The 12,007-nt window shown below is 33.9% G+C and overlaps 2 protein-coding genes across 3 annotated transcripts; both read left to right on the top strand.

The window, feature by feature from the left end:
• The first annotated feature begins 1,210 nt into the window (after positions 1–1,210).
• LOC114756564 (UPF0481 protein At3g47200-like) lies at positions 1,211–3,352 on the top strand. The gene is made up of 2 exons (XM_028945512.1): positions 1,211–1,822; positions 2,546–3,352. The coding sequence occupies exons 1-2, from the start codon at positions 1,211–1,213 to the stop codon at positions 3,350–3,352; spliced, it is 1,419 nt and encodes a 472-aa protein (XP_028801345.1).
• Positions 3,353–7,128: 3,776 nt separating this feature from the next.
• LOC114756555 (7-deoxyloganetin glucosyltransferase) lies at positions 7,129–11,322 on the top strand. 2 transcript variants are annotated; one of them, XM_028945501.1, is made up of 4 exons: positions 7,129–7,503; positions 7,585–7,701; positions 8,685–9,644; positions 10,212–11,322. In XM_028945501.1, exons 3-4 carry the CDS (start codon positions 9,113–9,115, stop codon positions 11,180–11,182), a joined length of 1,503 nt encoding a protein of 500 aa, XP_028801334.1. In that variant the 5' UTR covers positions 7,129–7,503; positions 7,585–7,701; positions 8,685–9,112; the 3' UTR covers positions 11,183–11,322. The 2 variants fall into 2 exon arrangements, with proteins under 2 accessions (XP_028801334.1, XP_028801335.1); XM_028945502.1 differs by having other exon boundaries at positions 8,984–9,644.
• Positions 11,323–12,007: the final 685 nt, after the last annotated feature.

Genomic DNA, 12,007 nt, shown 5'->3' on the forward strand with positions numbered 1-12,007 from the left:
TGTTTTGTCAAATAAAAGAATACAAACCAGCAGAAAATAATTTTCTTGATAAATTGAATAAACTTTTTCTTTAAAAGAAATTCAACCAAGTGACACATATTATTTTTACTCCTGAACTACGTGGGCTTTGATCCTTCTAAAGAGTATGTGGGTTCTAGGTTTTTAACCTAAGCAACTCTGACTTTGTAAATAAATTATTCTTTTTCTCTTTTTTTTGTAAATAAAAAGTTTTTTTTCCTAGGGTAATTGAAATGTAATAAAAATGCCATATTAATTTTGAGTAGTTAACTTAAGGTAACTGTTCTCTTGAACAGGTATGGTGGGTGTCTAACACCTTCCCTCTCCGGCCTTATTTTGTTTTTTTTTTTTTTTCAAAATTACTTTTTCAAAATTTTGGTGACAATTTCTATTTCTTTCCTTTTATGGGAGAACCAAGATTTAGGCGTGACACTACCCTTGAACGCAAACCCCTTAATACGTGTATGGGTGAATAAATTGTGAATTTGGGAGACAAAGGCATTATAAATTTAGGCCCAAATCTAAACCCCCAACTGCCTTTCTGCAAGACTTGACTTCATTGCTTAAGAGTTAAGAATAAATCAACATGAGATCATATGCCTTCTTTGCTTTGCTTCTTTCATTCTCTGGACAGTTTCTTTATATATATTTATATATTTATATAATTATATGGGGGACTTTGCAATCTTATCTCCGCATAACCGAGCATGTGATGTATTGTGAATTTCTTCAATCGACTAAACCCAAATCTCAAGTTTTAATTTTAATAATTTATCAAATTTTTTTTTTGGACAAACTAGCTACTATACATAGAAAAAGTTTTAAAAAGTAGCATGCATGCATGTGTTTCGGAATGGGAATGAAATGAAAGCGAAATGTTTACTATAACTTTCAATCTTTTGGGATTTTGGAATGGCCTTTTGGCAGGTTCATGAACATGTTCTTATCTTCAAGTTTAGAACAAAGAGCAGAGATAACCGGTTAATTAAGCATCTAATAATCAATTTACAGCTAACAATGAGCAAGAAAGGAATGTTAAGACGTTCAACAGATTAATAAATCATGATTACATTAAATTAATTAATCATTTTCTTGAAGAGAGGAATACAAGTTTAAGAGCACTATAAACACATCTCAAGAGATTCAAGGAAGAAAATTAGAGCAATATCCCACAGTGCTATCATCAAAACACATGGATTTAGAAACAGATCAATGGGTGGTTCAAATAAACGAGAAGCTCAAGAGCCATGAATCTTCGTCAATGGAGATTCAAAAATGGGAGAAACATTGCATTTACGCGCTACCATCCTGTGTTGCAGACTTGAAGAAGAAAGCTTACGAGCCCCAAACGGTGTCGTTTGGTCCATACCATCACATGAAGGAGCATGTGAAAGCCATGGAAGAGCACAAACATAGAGCTCTGATTCACTTTCTGAGAAGGTGTGGGAAACCATTGAAGTTTCTGATCGAAAGCATGGCAAAAGTAGAACAAGGCCTGGGGGACTGTTACAAGGAACTCGATGATCAATGGAAGGGCAAGAAGGAGAAAGAGAAGGAGAATAATGATCATAGTTTCTTGAAGATGATGATTGTGGATGGGTGTTTCATGCTTGAAGTTCTGAGATCTGCAGATAGAGATAATAATAATGGCGGTGATTATGCAGATAATGATCCTGTTTTTAGTGGCCATGGAAAACTCTATGTAATGCCATATATCAAACGTGATATGCTTATGCTTGAGAATCAGATTCCCATGACGGTTCTTGAGATATTGATGGAATTTGAAGGAAACAATAATACCCAGGTAATTACTTAATTAATTGTGGATTTTAATCACCTTATATGTTCTACGCATGTTAATCAATTCAAGTTTTCTTTTTTTTAAATAAGACCTTGCTATTTATTCTTTTAGTCAAAACAGCTTGTGATTTGTGTTGAGGCCAAACAAACAAAAAAGCTTGTGAAAAATAAGCCATTATTACTCAAAGCCAACTTGAAAGTTGTTTGTAGGACTCAAATGGTCCTAGAAAGAAATTATTTTAGTCATATTTGTTATTCAAATAAAGAAATCATTTCGTACTGTCAAATACTAAATATAGGTAGGTCAGAATTTAAACCTTAGTTCTTTACGATGTGGGAGACTAACTCCAACTCACATTGATGAACTTGGGACATTACTGAAAAATCCCCCCATTGCAAAATTTGTTGTCGAAAGATACTTAAGAATCCAGATCCTTAAGCAGGGGCAACTTGCAATTCAGTCATTCATGTGCAACATATTTCCAACTATGTACAAATGTCTTCTATTTTGCATGGAGTTTAAGATAAGTTACGTATAGTTAAAAAAAGAGCTACACCCTATGGATTGCATCTAGTATATCGGGTATCTTTGCATAATAAATTTTGTGTAAAAAGGGATTTTTCAATAATTTTCCCTTGTTTTATAATCTCTTCTTATTTGTACTGAATTTGTTCCTTTTTGTCTGATTGAACAAATGGCGTATGGATCATCATCATATATCCAAAGAACCCAGAGTTCCTGAATGAGCTAATCCTCAAGTTCTTATGCCCTAACATTCCAATCCACAGAAACTTCGGAAAATGCTTACACGTCTTAGATCTCTTCAGAAAAAGCCTTCTCCAACACGAACCCACTCATCCAACAATAATTCCCAAAAAAATCACATCAAGCAAACACCACCAAGAGCAAGATGAAATCATCATTCCCTCTGCAAGAGAGCTTCAAGAAACAGGCATCATCTTCAAGCCAAGCAAAACCCACAGCCTCAAAGATGTCTCCTTCCATGGAGGAATCCTTAGAATTCCTTCAATCATCATAGATGACAGCACAGAGACAACATTGTTGAACCTCATAGCATTCGAACGCATGCACGTAGGAGCAGGCAACGAGGTTTCTTGGTTTGTGTTCTTCATGGATAACATCATAGACAACGAGGTTGATGTTGTGATTTTGCATCAGAAAGGGATTATACAGAACGCACTTGGAAGTGATAAAGCTGTAGCCAAGCTTTTTAACTCATTGTCCAAAGATCTTGCCGTGGACCGTGAAGAAGGAGGTTTGGATATAGTGCAAGTAAGTGTGTGTAGATATTGCAAGAAGCCATGGAATAAGTGGAGAGCTAATCTCATTGAAACTTACTTCAGAAATCCATGGGCGATTGTGTCTCTTGTTGCAGCAATATTTCTGTTTGTGTTGACTATTATTCAGACTGTGTATACGATTGTCCCATTCTATCATGAAGATAACTCTAATAATCCTTCTCCTCCTGCTGCTAGGGCATTTATTCCAAGAGTTCCTCGTCCTCATCTTTGACATTGGTAGAGAAATCAATTGCTTATTAGGAGATGACACTTCATTTTACTTACATTCCAAGCTCTATAATTGCTGTATTTATTGTTAAGAATTAAAGTTCTTAAACATTCACTATTCGTCTTTCTAAACGAGATGCTTGAAATAAGCATCCTTGTATTGGAAATCCAAAAGTAATTTTTTTTCATCTACAATATTTGAATAATTGGGTTTATTTGAGGAAATATTAAGTTTTTAACTTGACTAAAGCACGCACTGCATATTGGTCTATCTGTCATGTCCTCATTTTTTTTCTCTTTTAATTACTTTAAATGATAATTATTTCTAAATGAAAATGGTTCATGGCGATGATGATGATAAAATCAAAGAAGAAAAAGGCTCAATGCACAATGGCAAAAATGTTCCAATTTCTGGGCACATGAGGCCAACTTAGATAGTATGAGCAAGTGTTAATTAGTCCAAGTTTTAAATCGTCTTAATGTAATAAAAAGACAATGCTACACTTTTTTCTCGAGGGAATGAATGTGTGCTTTTACACCTTTTAAAACCCCATATATATAGAATTATTTAATCATTCCATTAATGCCTTTCTTTCTATGCAATCCATGCTTTAAGTATTCTACATCATAATTAGGATATATTTTCCCTTGTTTTTAAAAAGTAATGGAACATACTATGCGCGCATATATATGCAATCTGTTGTCCTTTCAGAATTAAAAACAAAAACAAAAAAGGGGAAGGAGTGATCAATTGGTAAAGAATAATTTGACTAAAAAGGACCAAAAAAGAAATCATCAGCCCATGAAAATTAGACTTATTGGCTTTTATCCTTCACATGTCCTCATTTGGATGTAAACATAATATCACATATCGAGGGACAAGAAATGCGAAACAAAATAAGTCTGACATTTCTTAGACCATAGCCTATTTTTTAGGCTAAATTATGGAAAACCTCTATGAATTTTATATCAACTATATATAAATAATCTTCCTAAGTTTTGAAACTATGCAATAAAAATTATTCCTGATGAACTTCTAATTTTACATTTATGCAGATAACTCCTGTACTATTAGTTTTTTCATTATTTATATATAAATGACTTAAAGTTTAAAGAGTTTATCTACATATAACTCAAAAAGGAGTTATACACACACACACACACACACACGAAAAATAGTCAAAGGATTATAACATTAATTAGTTTGGCGTTATATATTTGTATAGACCTAACAATTTAAGGGGTTTTATTACTAAATTTTAAAAATTGGGTTATTTGTACACGGTTAGATATTTTCTGTGTAGTTTAACTTCTTTCTTTCAATAGGATAGTAAGAGGGAATGAAAATGAAAGATACATAACAGCATATAAATCCAATAAAGGAGAATTCCACCGATACAGCACATACAAACACTTCTTTCCAGCCTCTTTTTTTTTTTTTCCTTTTTGTGGTGGTGGACATGATAAAATAAAAAAGAAAGATAACAAGATACATACAACATATGCACCCGGTAGTGGAGAATTTAATTCCATCAGCCAAGTTCATAATTACAACATATTTAATTTCTAGGAATGCAACTTTCTGCGAAAACGACGACGTTTAGCATATAAAACAAGCTTATTGACATGCGGGGGCACTCTGTGATCTTCTTGGCTGCTATCAGTGGACACAACGAAGCCTTCCTCTACCTCCATTATGTTTGAAGTATTAATTAAGAAGGACCAAAACCTCTGGAAAAAGAGACGAGGCGATACCATACTTCACTGTACCATTCTGAGATAACACTTTCTGCAAATAAATGACACCAAACTTCAAATTTCTTATTATTTTAAACAACGTAATTAAGCTGCTGAGATAATCGAAGCCAATAATAATACATAACTATTGTGCATGAAATTAAATTTGCTTACCAAAGGGTTTTCTGTGAATCGTACTGTGAAGTATAGCATCGTCTTCTTCCTCGTTCCACAGGCTCTGGTCCTTCTTAATGCTTCAATCACAATGTAGGTAAATGAAAGGCTTGCTTGTGACCCTTAAGAACGGCCAAAAATTGAACAAATGTGTTTGTGTCTTCCTCTATCTGTGCTTGCTTATCTGTAAGACTACGTACCTCTCATTCTTGGGGCCAATTAAATCCGCCTTATATAGAGCTTTTGCTTCTTTGCTTCTGTATTTTTTAATTCTATCTTGAGCAGAAAACATTCTAGAGTTCACTTTAATTAAAGTGAAGGGAGAAAAAGAGGTGTGGCAGGTGATGGATTTTATTTCTATGGGTCTCTGTGTTTGATGGAATTTACTTTTGAGAAAAAAATTGATAATGAAGATAAATGAAAAGAAAAAGCTCGTTGTCACACCATTATAAGATACTGAGCGCAGATTCTACCCACATGAGGCTAGCAGTTTAATTTGAACATTCTCATGTCCAAAATACAAAGTAGTATAAGAGTTTTTTTTTTTTGGGCCAAAAAAGTATAAGAATTTAGGACTTTCCAACCGGCAGTAGTTTCGAGTACAAACAATTAAAATGATTACTACTGTAGAAAATTTAGCACACAAAATTTCTTTTTATAAATAGCTAAATTAATTTCATTTTAGGAGTAGTGTATGCTTTTACAAGCATTAATTCATAAGCCCAGTTATACGTATAATTAATTGAGTAATTCATTATTCGTTCCTTTCTTTCTATTTAATACATGCTTTAAATATTCCATATCTTAACAAGATTTGTTTCCTTTATTTTTACAAAGTAGCAGTATGCAGGCATATGCACAAAAGACACATGCAATCTGTTGTCCTACCATAAATTTTGGTTTTCTGAACAAAGGGGCTTTGGAAGCTGAGAAGAAGAGTGATCAATGGGTAAAGAATAATCTATAATTAATTAGTTCGTTTCTTAATATATATATATATATATATATATATTACCCCTTCCTCAATATAAGACCTAATTGCTTAATTTGAAAAAAAATTAAGAAAGCTAAAAAAATTATTTAATTATAACATATGTTACATAATCTCTTTAAAATGCTTATGTGTACACTTAGATTACATGTCAGTTTAAAGTCAGACAAATCATTTGAAAAAAAAAGAAGAAGATAAATATACATAATATAAAGGTAAAATTTTTAACTTTCTTTATCTCCTGAAATTAGTCAATTAAAATTAAGTATTGTATTAGAGGCTAGAGTTAATAAGTCATGTTTTATATTTATTCACGATGCCAATACGTAAAAATGATTAAATTGTATGAAATGTTGTGAAAGGGGGAAAAAAAGGGGGGGATAATTAATTAACTTAAATAGCTGGGTATGATTTAAATTTTCAAATTCTCTACCCTATAATTAAAAAGGAATTTATGATGGAATAATTTCCTAATAAGTGTCTAGATGTTTCCAGGAAAAAAAAATTATTTAAGCTAATCAAAATACCTCAAAAGAAGGTCGTAACGCAACTGTGAAACTTGACTTTTTTTTTATGAATGCAGGCATGAGCTTTGATGTTCTAATTATAAAGTTGGAAAACAGCAAAGTCAGCATGGGCTCAAAGCTTTCATCATGCTCGTATCTTTTTTTGGTTTACAAAGAGGGCCCAAGCCCAGAAACACAAAAAGACAAGTGTATCCTATGCCATCTAACATGCGAGCAGTTCCAAACTCTTCATATTCATCAGAGTCAACTCTATCCCTTTCCACTGCACGCACACTATGAGGATCAACATCCTCCACATGTCTCCAACCCCTTTGTTTGACAAAGCTAAAGTCTTGCTAGACCATCTGCGCATACATTCGCCATTCTCCTAACTACATTCACCCTAACCTTCCAGTTCTTGGCAAGAAGCTTCGAAATACTCCGCAGCAGGCTACTGGAAAAGCCATTCTCTTTAGCTTTCCCTTTTGTTTTCCTTGCCAAATCCTCAGAATCAATCTCAACTTCCACTTTTTTCACTCCCATCTCCCAAGCTATTTCAAGACTCCGTTTAACTCCCCACACCTCTGCTTCATAAACACCACAAGAGCCAACTTGCTCTGCAAAGTCATAGATCCATCTGCCCATGTCATCTCAAAAAACCCCTCCACAGCCAGAAGGACAGGGATTTCCTCTGCAAGCACCATCGGAGTTGATCTTCACTCATCCTTTCGCCGGCCTTTGCCAACGGTGGACAGCTACATTCTATATTTTTCATTCTTGCAATCATTTAAAAGCTTCCTCTCTGCTGAACTTGGTTAATTTCTACAGCAAAACGCTGAATTCTCTCAGCACGAGATCTAGCATCAGAGAGGTCAGAACGAAACAATCTAGCGTTTCTCTGTTTCCACAAAACCCAGCAAGTGACGCCAAAAATCAAGCCCCGAGGTAAGCATCTTGCTAGTTCCACATCATTTAGATTTTCCTGAAGCCAAGCCTGAATAATTTTCTAATGGTCTGCTCCTTTGTTGTAGTCAATGTTAAACATGAGTTGATGGCCAAAAAGTTATGATATGCTTCCATAAAATATTCATATCACGAATAAGATTCAAATCCAATCTTTTGTAAATTATTATGCGCATTGTATTATCAATTGGGCTATCTATATATCATTAGTGAACCGATATACTATTCAATCCTTAATATAAAAGTTAGATAACTAGCTCTTGTATTAAAAAGAATATACTATTTGCTATGCATATACAAATAGTACTTCTTCAGCTCAATAAGCATAGATGCATGTGTGTGTGTGTCACAAAATGGAAGACAGTGATCTTTGGGTCTTACTACCTTCGGTCCTAATTATAAGACCCAATTGACTAATTTTAGGAGATTAAGGAAAGAAGTTAAGTTAATTATTTATAATAAATAGGTGTTGTCATTCCTAAAATATCCTTACTAATCAACTATATTGGCTAGAACTATAATTATTAGAAGGATTACTTTGAAAAAAATGTATAAATATGAGAGACAAAGTGAATTAGGGTCTTATATTTAGGATCAAAATAAAAGTCAAATAGGGTCTTATATTAAGGATCGGAGGTAGTATTTTAGAACATACCAATTCAAAAGATGACTACCTCCTATCTTAGATATAACAGCTATACAAGGAGATTATTTCTTCATTAATATAAAATATCAATAACTCTTTTGATTGTACATAGTAAAAAGGTTTCCATTAACAAGTAATTAAAATGGACATGGCTAGAAATGATATTATAAGAAAATCAATATATATTTATCACAAATAATTAAGCTTATAAATAAGTTATGTAACTGTTATAGATAATTAATATATAGACATATATATATTTATATATATGATAGACCCACATGAATCACACCAACTGATCCATGGAAACCCTCAACAGGTGTCGCTCCTTGAATGCTCCTCGTGGCCAGAAGTGAATTGTGTCTTTATTTGAGACCCAGTGAGTCTGAGCTACTGTTTCTAATGGCCGCCATATCAGTACTATGATATATCCAATATATCTTTTCGATTCTGATGCAATATAATAACTCTTTGACGACCACCATCCTCACTATCTTCCAATTTTAGACACTTGGCAATAAATTCTTCAATAATAGAGTTGTACGTTAAAGCAAGCAAATCCCCTTTGATGAAGACCGCCATAAGTATTCATATATGTGTGTATATGTATGTATATAGGTATTTGCCTCTGAAGGAAGCTTGAGTTATAAAACCAAGAAGGCTTGAATCTTCAAAGACATTATATATTCATCCTGCTCTGCCCTAAAATCAGATCATCATCAGAAGAAGAAGGAAAGATAAAAGAGGATGGACTCAAATGGCCATGATAATAATACCCAGAAGCTTCATGTTGTTTGTTTGCCATTCCCAGCACAAGGCCATGTAAACCCTTTCATGCAGTTAGCCAAACTACTTCATTCGAATGGCCTTCACGTAACCTTTGTCAACTCTGAGTTCAACCACAAACGCTTAGCCAAATCCCTCGGTCCAGATTTCGTTAAGGGCTTACCGGACTTCAGGTTCATGACCATACCGGACGGTTTACCGCCGTCGGAGATGGATGCTACTCAGGATATTCCGGCACTGTGTGATTCAACAAGGAAGAACTGTTACAGTCCGTTCAAGGAGTTGATAGGGAAGCTGCAGAACTCATCATTATGGTCACCGGAAGTTCCTCCGGTGAGCTGTATCATCGTTGATGCGAACATGACCTTTGCTGCAAAAGTTGCAGGTGAATTTGGAATACCAGAGATTAGGTTTTGGACGGCCTCAGCATGTGGCATGTTAGGATACTTGCAGTTCGATGAGCTTGTTAGAAGAGGCATTGTCCCATTCAAAGGTGGGTCATATATATCTCTCTTTCTTTATCTCTTAACCAAAAAATAAATAAATAAATAAACTAAGTTTTTCTTTTTGAAATTATGATTATTTTTAAGAGTAGACAAAGTAATTTTACCATAGAAGTATTTTTTAAGAAAATTAAATTTTCATAAAAAAAAATCTGAGAGAGACGAGTTCTCTGTTCATGATTTTAAAATACTTAATGAATTGATTTTACTTTGTAAAATAAATAATGAGATATTTGTAAAAATAAACAAAATATAAATTTAGTGGACTAAAATTTTTAGTCCATTATGCTTAAGTGAAAATATCAAGGCGTAGAAAAAAAAATTAGGTTTTGACAGTACTACATTTGCAAATAATAGCATATTTTTGTAAAAAAGTTTTATTTGGTATTTAATAATTTCAAACTCTTTTTGTGAGATTTTCTCAAAAAAAATTATTTGAACTCAAATACATCCAAGGTTAGTTACAGTGCGTTCAAAATTCTAAAGGTAATGGGGCAAAATATCAAAATTACTATATCTGCAAAGTGACTAGCTTTTTAATTTTCTTCTCTGTGCAGATGAAAGTTTCAAGATTGATGGCACCTTGGACACAACATTAGATTGGGTCCCAGGAATAAAAAATATTCAACTAAAAGACCTTCCAAGCTTTATAAGAACCACAAGCCTAGACGATATCATGTTTGATTTCTTAGGTTCAATCACAAAAGATTGCATGAAATCATCTTCCATTATTATCAACACATTCCAAGAATTGGAAAGTGAAGTTCTTGAAGTCATCAAGGCTAACAACCCTGATATATACGACATTGGCCCACTTCACTCTCTCAGCAGACATTTCATTAATCAAGAGATCAAGGAAAATGGCTTCGAGTCAATAAATGGATCATTAAGTCTATGGGAAACCGACTCAGAATGTATCAAATGGCTAGGTAAGTGGGAACAAAGCTCAGTGATCTATGTCAATTATGGGAGTATAACTGTAATGACTAAAAAACACTTGAAAGAATTTGCATGGGGTTTAGCAGAGAGCAAGCATCCATTTTTGTGGATAGTGAGGCCTGATCTGGTAAAAAGTACTGAGAGTGAAGAGACTCCAAACTTGCCTCAAGAATTCTTAGATGAGATCAAAGATAGAGGATATATAACAAGTTGGTGCCCTCAAGAACAAGTGTTGGCTCATCCTTCAGTTGGGATCTTTTTGACACATTGTGGTTGGAATTCTACATTGGAAAGTATAAGCCAAGGTGTGCCTATGATTTGTTGGCCTTTCTTTGCTGAGCAGCAGACAAATTGTTGGTTTGCTTGCAATACTTGGTGGATGGGGATGAAGATGAAGCAAGATATAGAGAGAGAAGAAATAGCTAATATTGTGAATGATGTAATGGATGGAGATAAGGGGAAGGAAATGAGGAAAAAGGGTTTGGAGTGGAAGGAGAAAGCAAGGCAAGTTACTGATGTAGCAGGGTCGTCTTACAAAGATTTCAAAAGGTTAATGAAGGAGAGGTTTTCCATTACTATTGGTAACTGAATGAAGGAAACAGTGTTGTGTATTTAAAGAAGTTAGTTTGATAGCATGTTAGAAGGTGATAACATGCTAGAATGTGTTCAATATGGAGGATATATTCTCTTAAGGTCTCATTCCTTATTATCTGTGTGGCTTATCTCTTTTAAGACCTCATTCCTGATTATCACACTTTTCTTCTAGTCAGTCTGTATTGTCCCTCATAACTAATGCGTATGCTGTCTAGTTTACTCGATAGAAATCTTCTAATTTTTTTTATGTTCTGCTAGGTTATAGAAATCATTAACACTTGTAAGGAGAAGAGTATTCCCAGTTAGTTCATCATGTTTCTTTTGTTTTTTTTTTTTTTAAATTTCCTTATAATTTAATTTATACGTTTAGAAATATATAACGTCAAGTGGGAACTATAGTTTCATTTTTTCCGAATTTCATCATTTATTTTCAATTGTTAGTGTTTTTTGAAAAAAATGTTAATCCTAAGAAATTATAAAATGTATAAAAATTTAGTTTCTCCATATGATTTTATATGCCAGTACATATGCTATTGATTTGAACCAAATTACACAAGATCAAAATGGATTTTAAAACTACTTCTGTAATAACCCAAAACGAGGAAATTGGGCCCTGTTTGGTTTCTTTCAACAAATATCACTAAATATGCCATCCGCACGCAAGCACGCCATAGATATACTCTTCTGTCCCAACAGTCACTAATCTGCTCATAAGCCTCATTGGTTCTCCTTCTTCCCCTTGCATTGCTGTGAGATGCTCCCACCGTTAATGAATCAGTTAATTCGTGTGATAGTTGAGTCCTTTGCCATGACAGACTAA

The sequence above is a fragment of the Neltuma alba genome, unplaced genomic scaffold (genome assembly GCF_004799145.2).
Source record: "Neltuma alba isolate B1F8T4 unplaced genomic scaffold, ASM479914v2 tig00010436_pilon, whole genome shotgun sequence".
NCBI lineage: Eukaryota > Viridiplantae > Streptophyta > Magnoliopsida > Fabales > Fabaceae > Neltuma > Neltuma alba.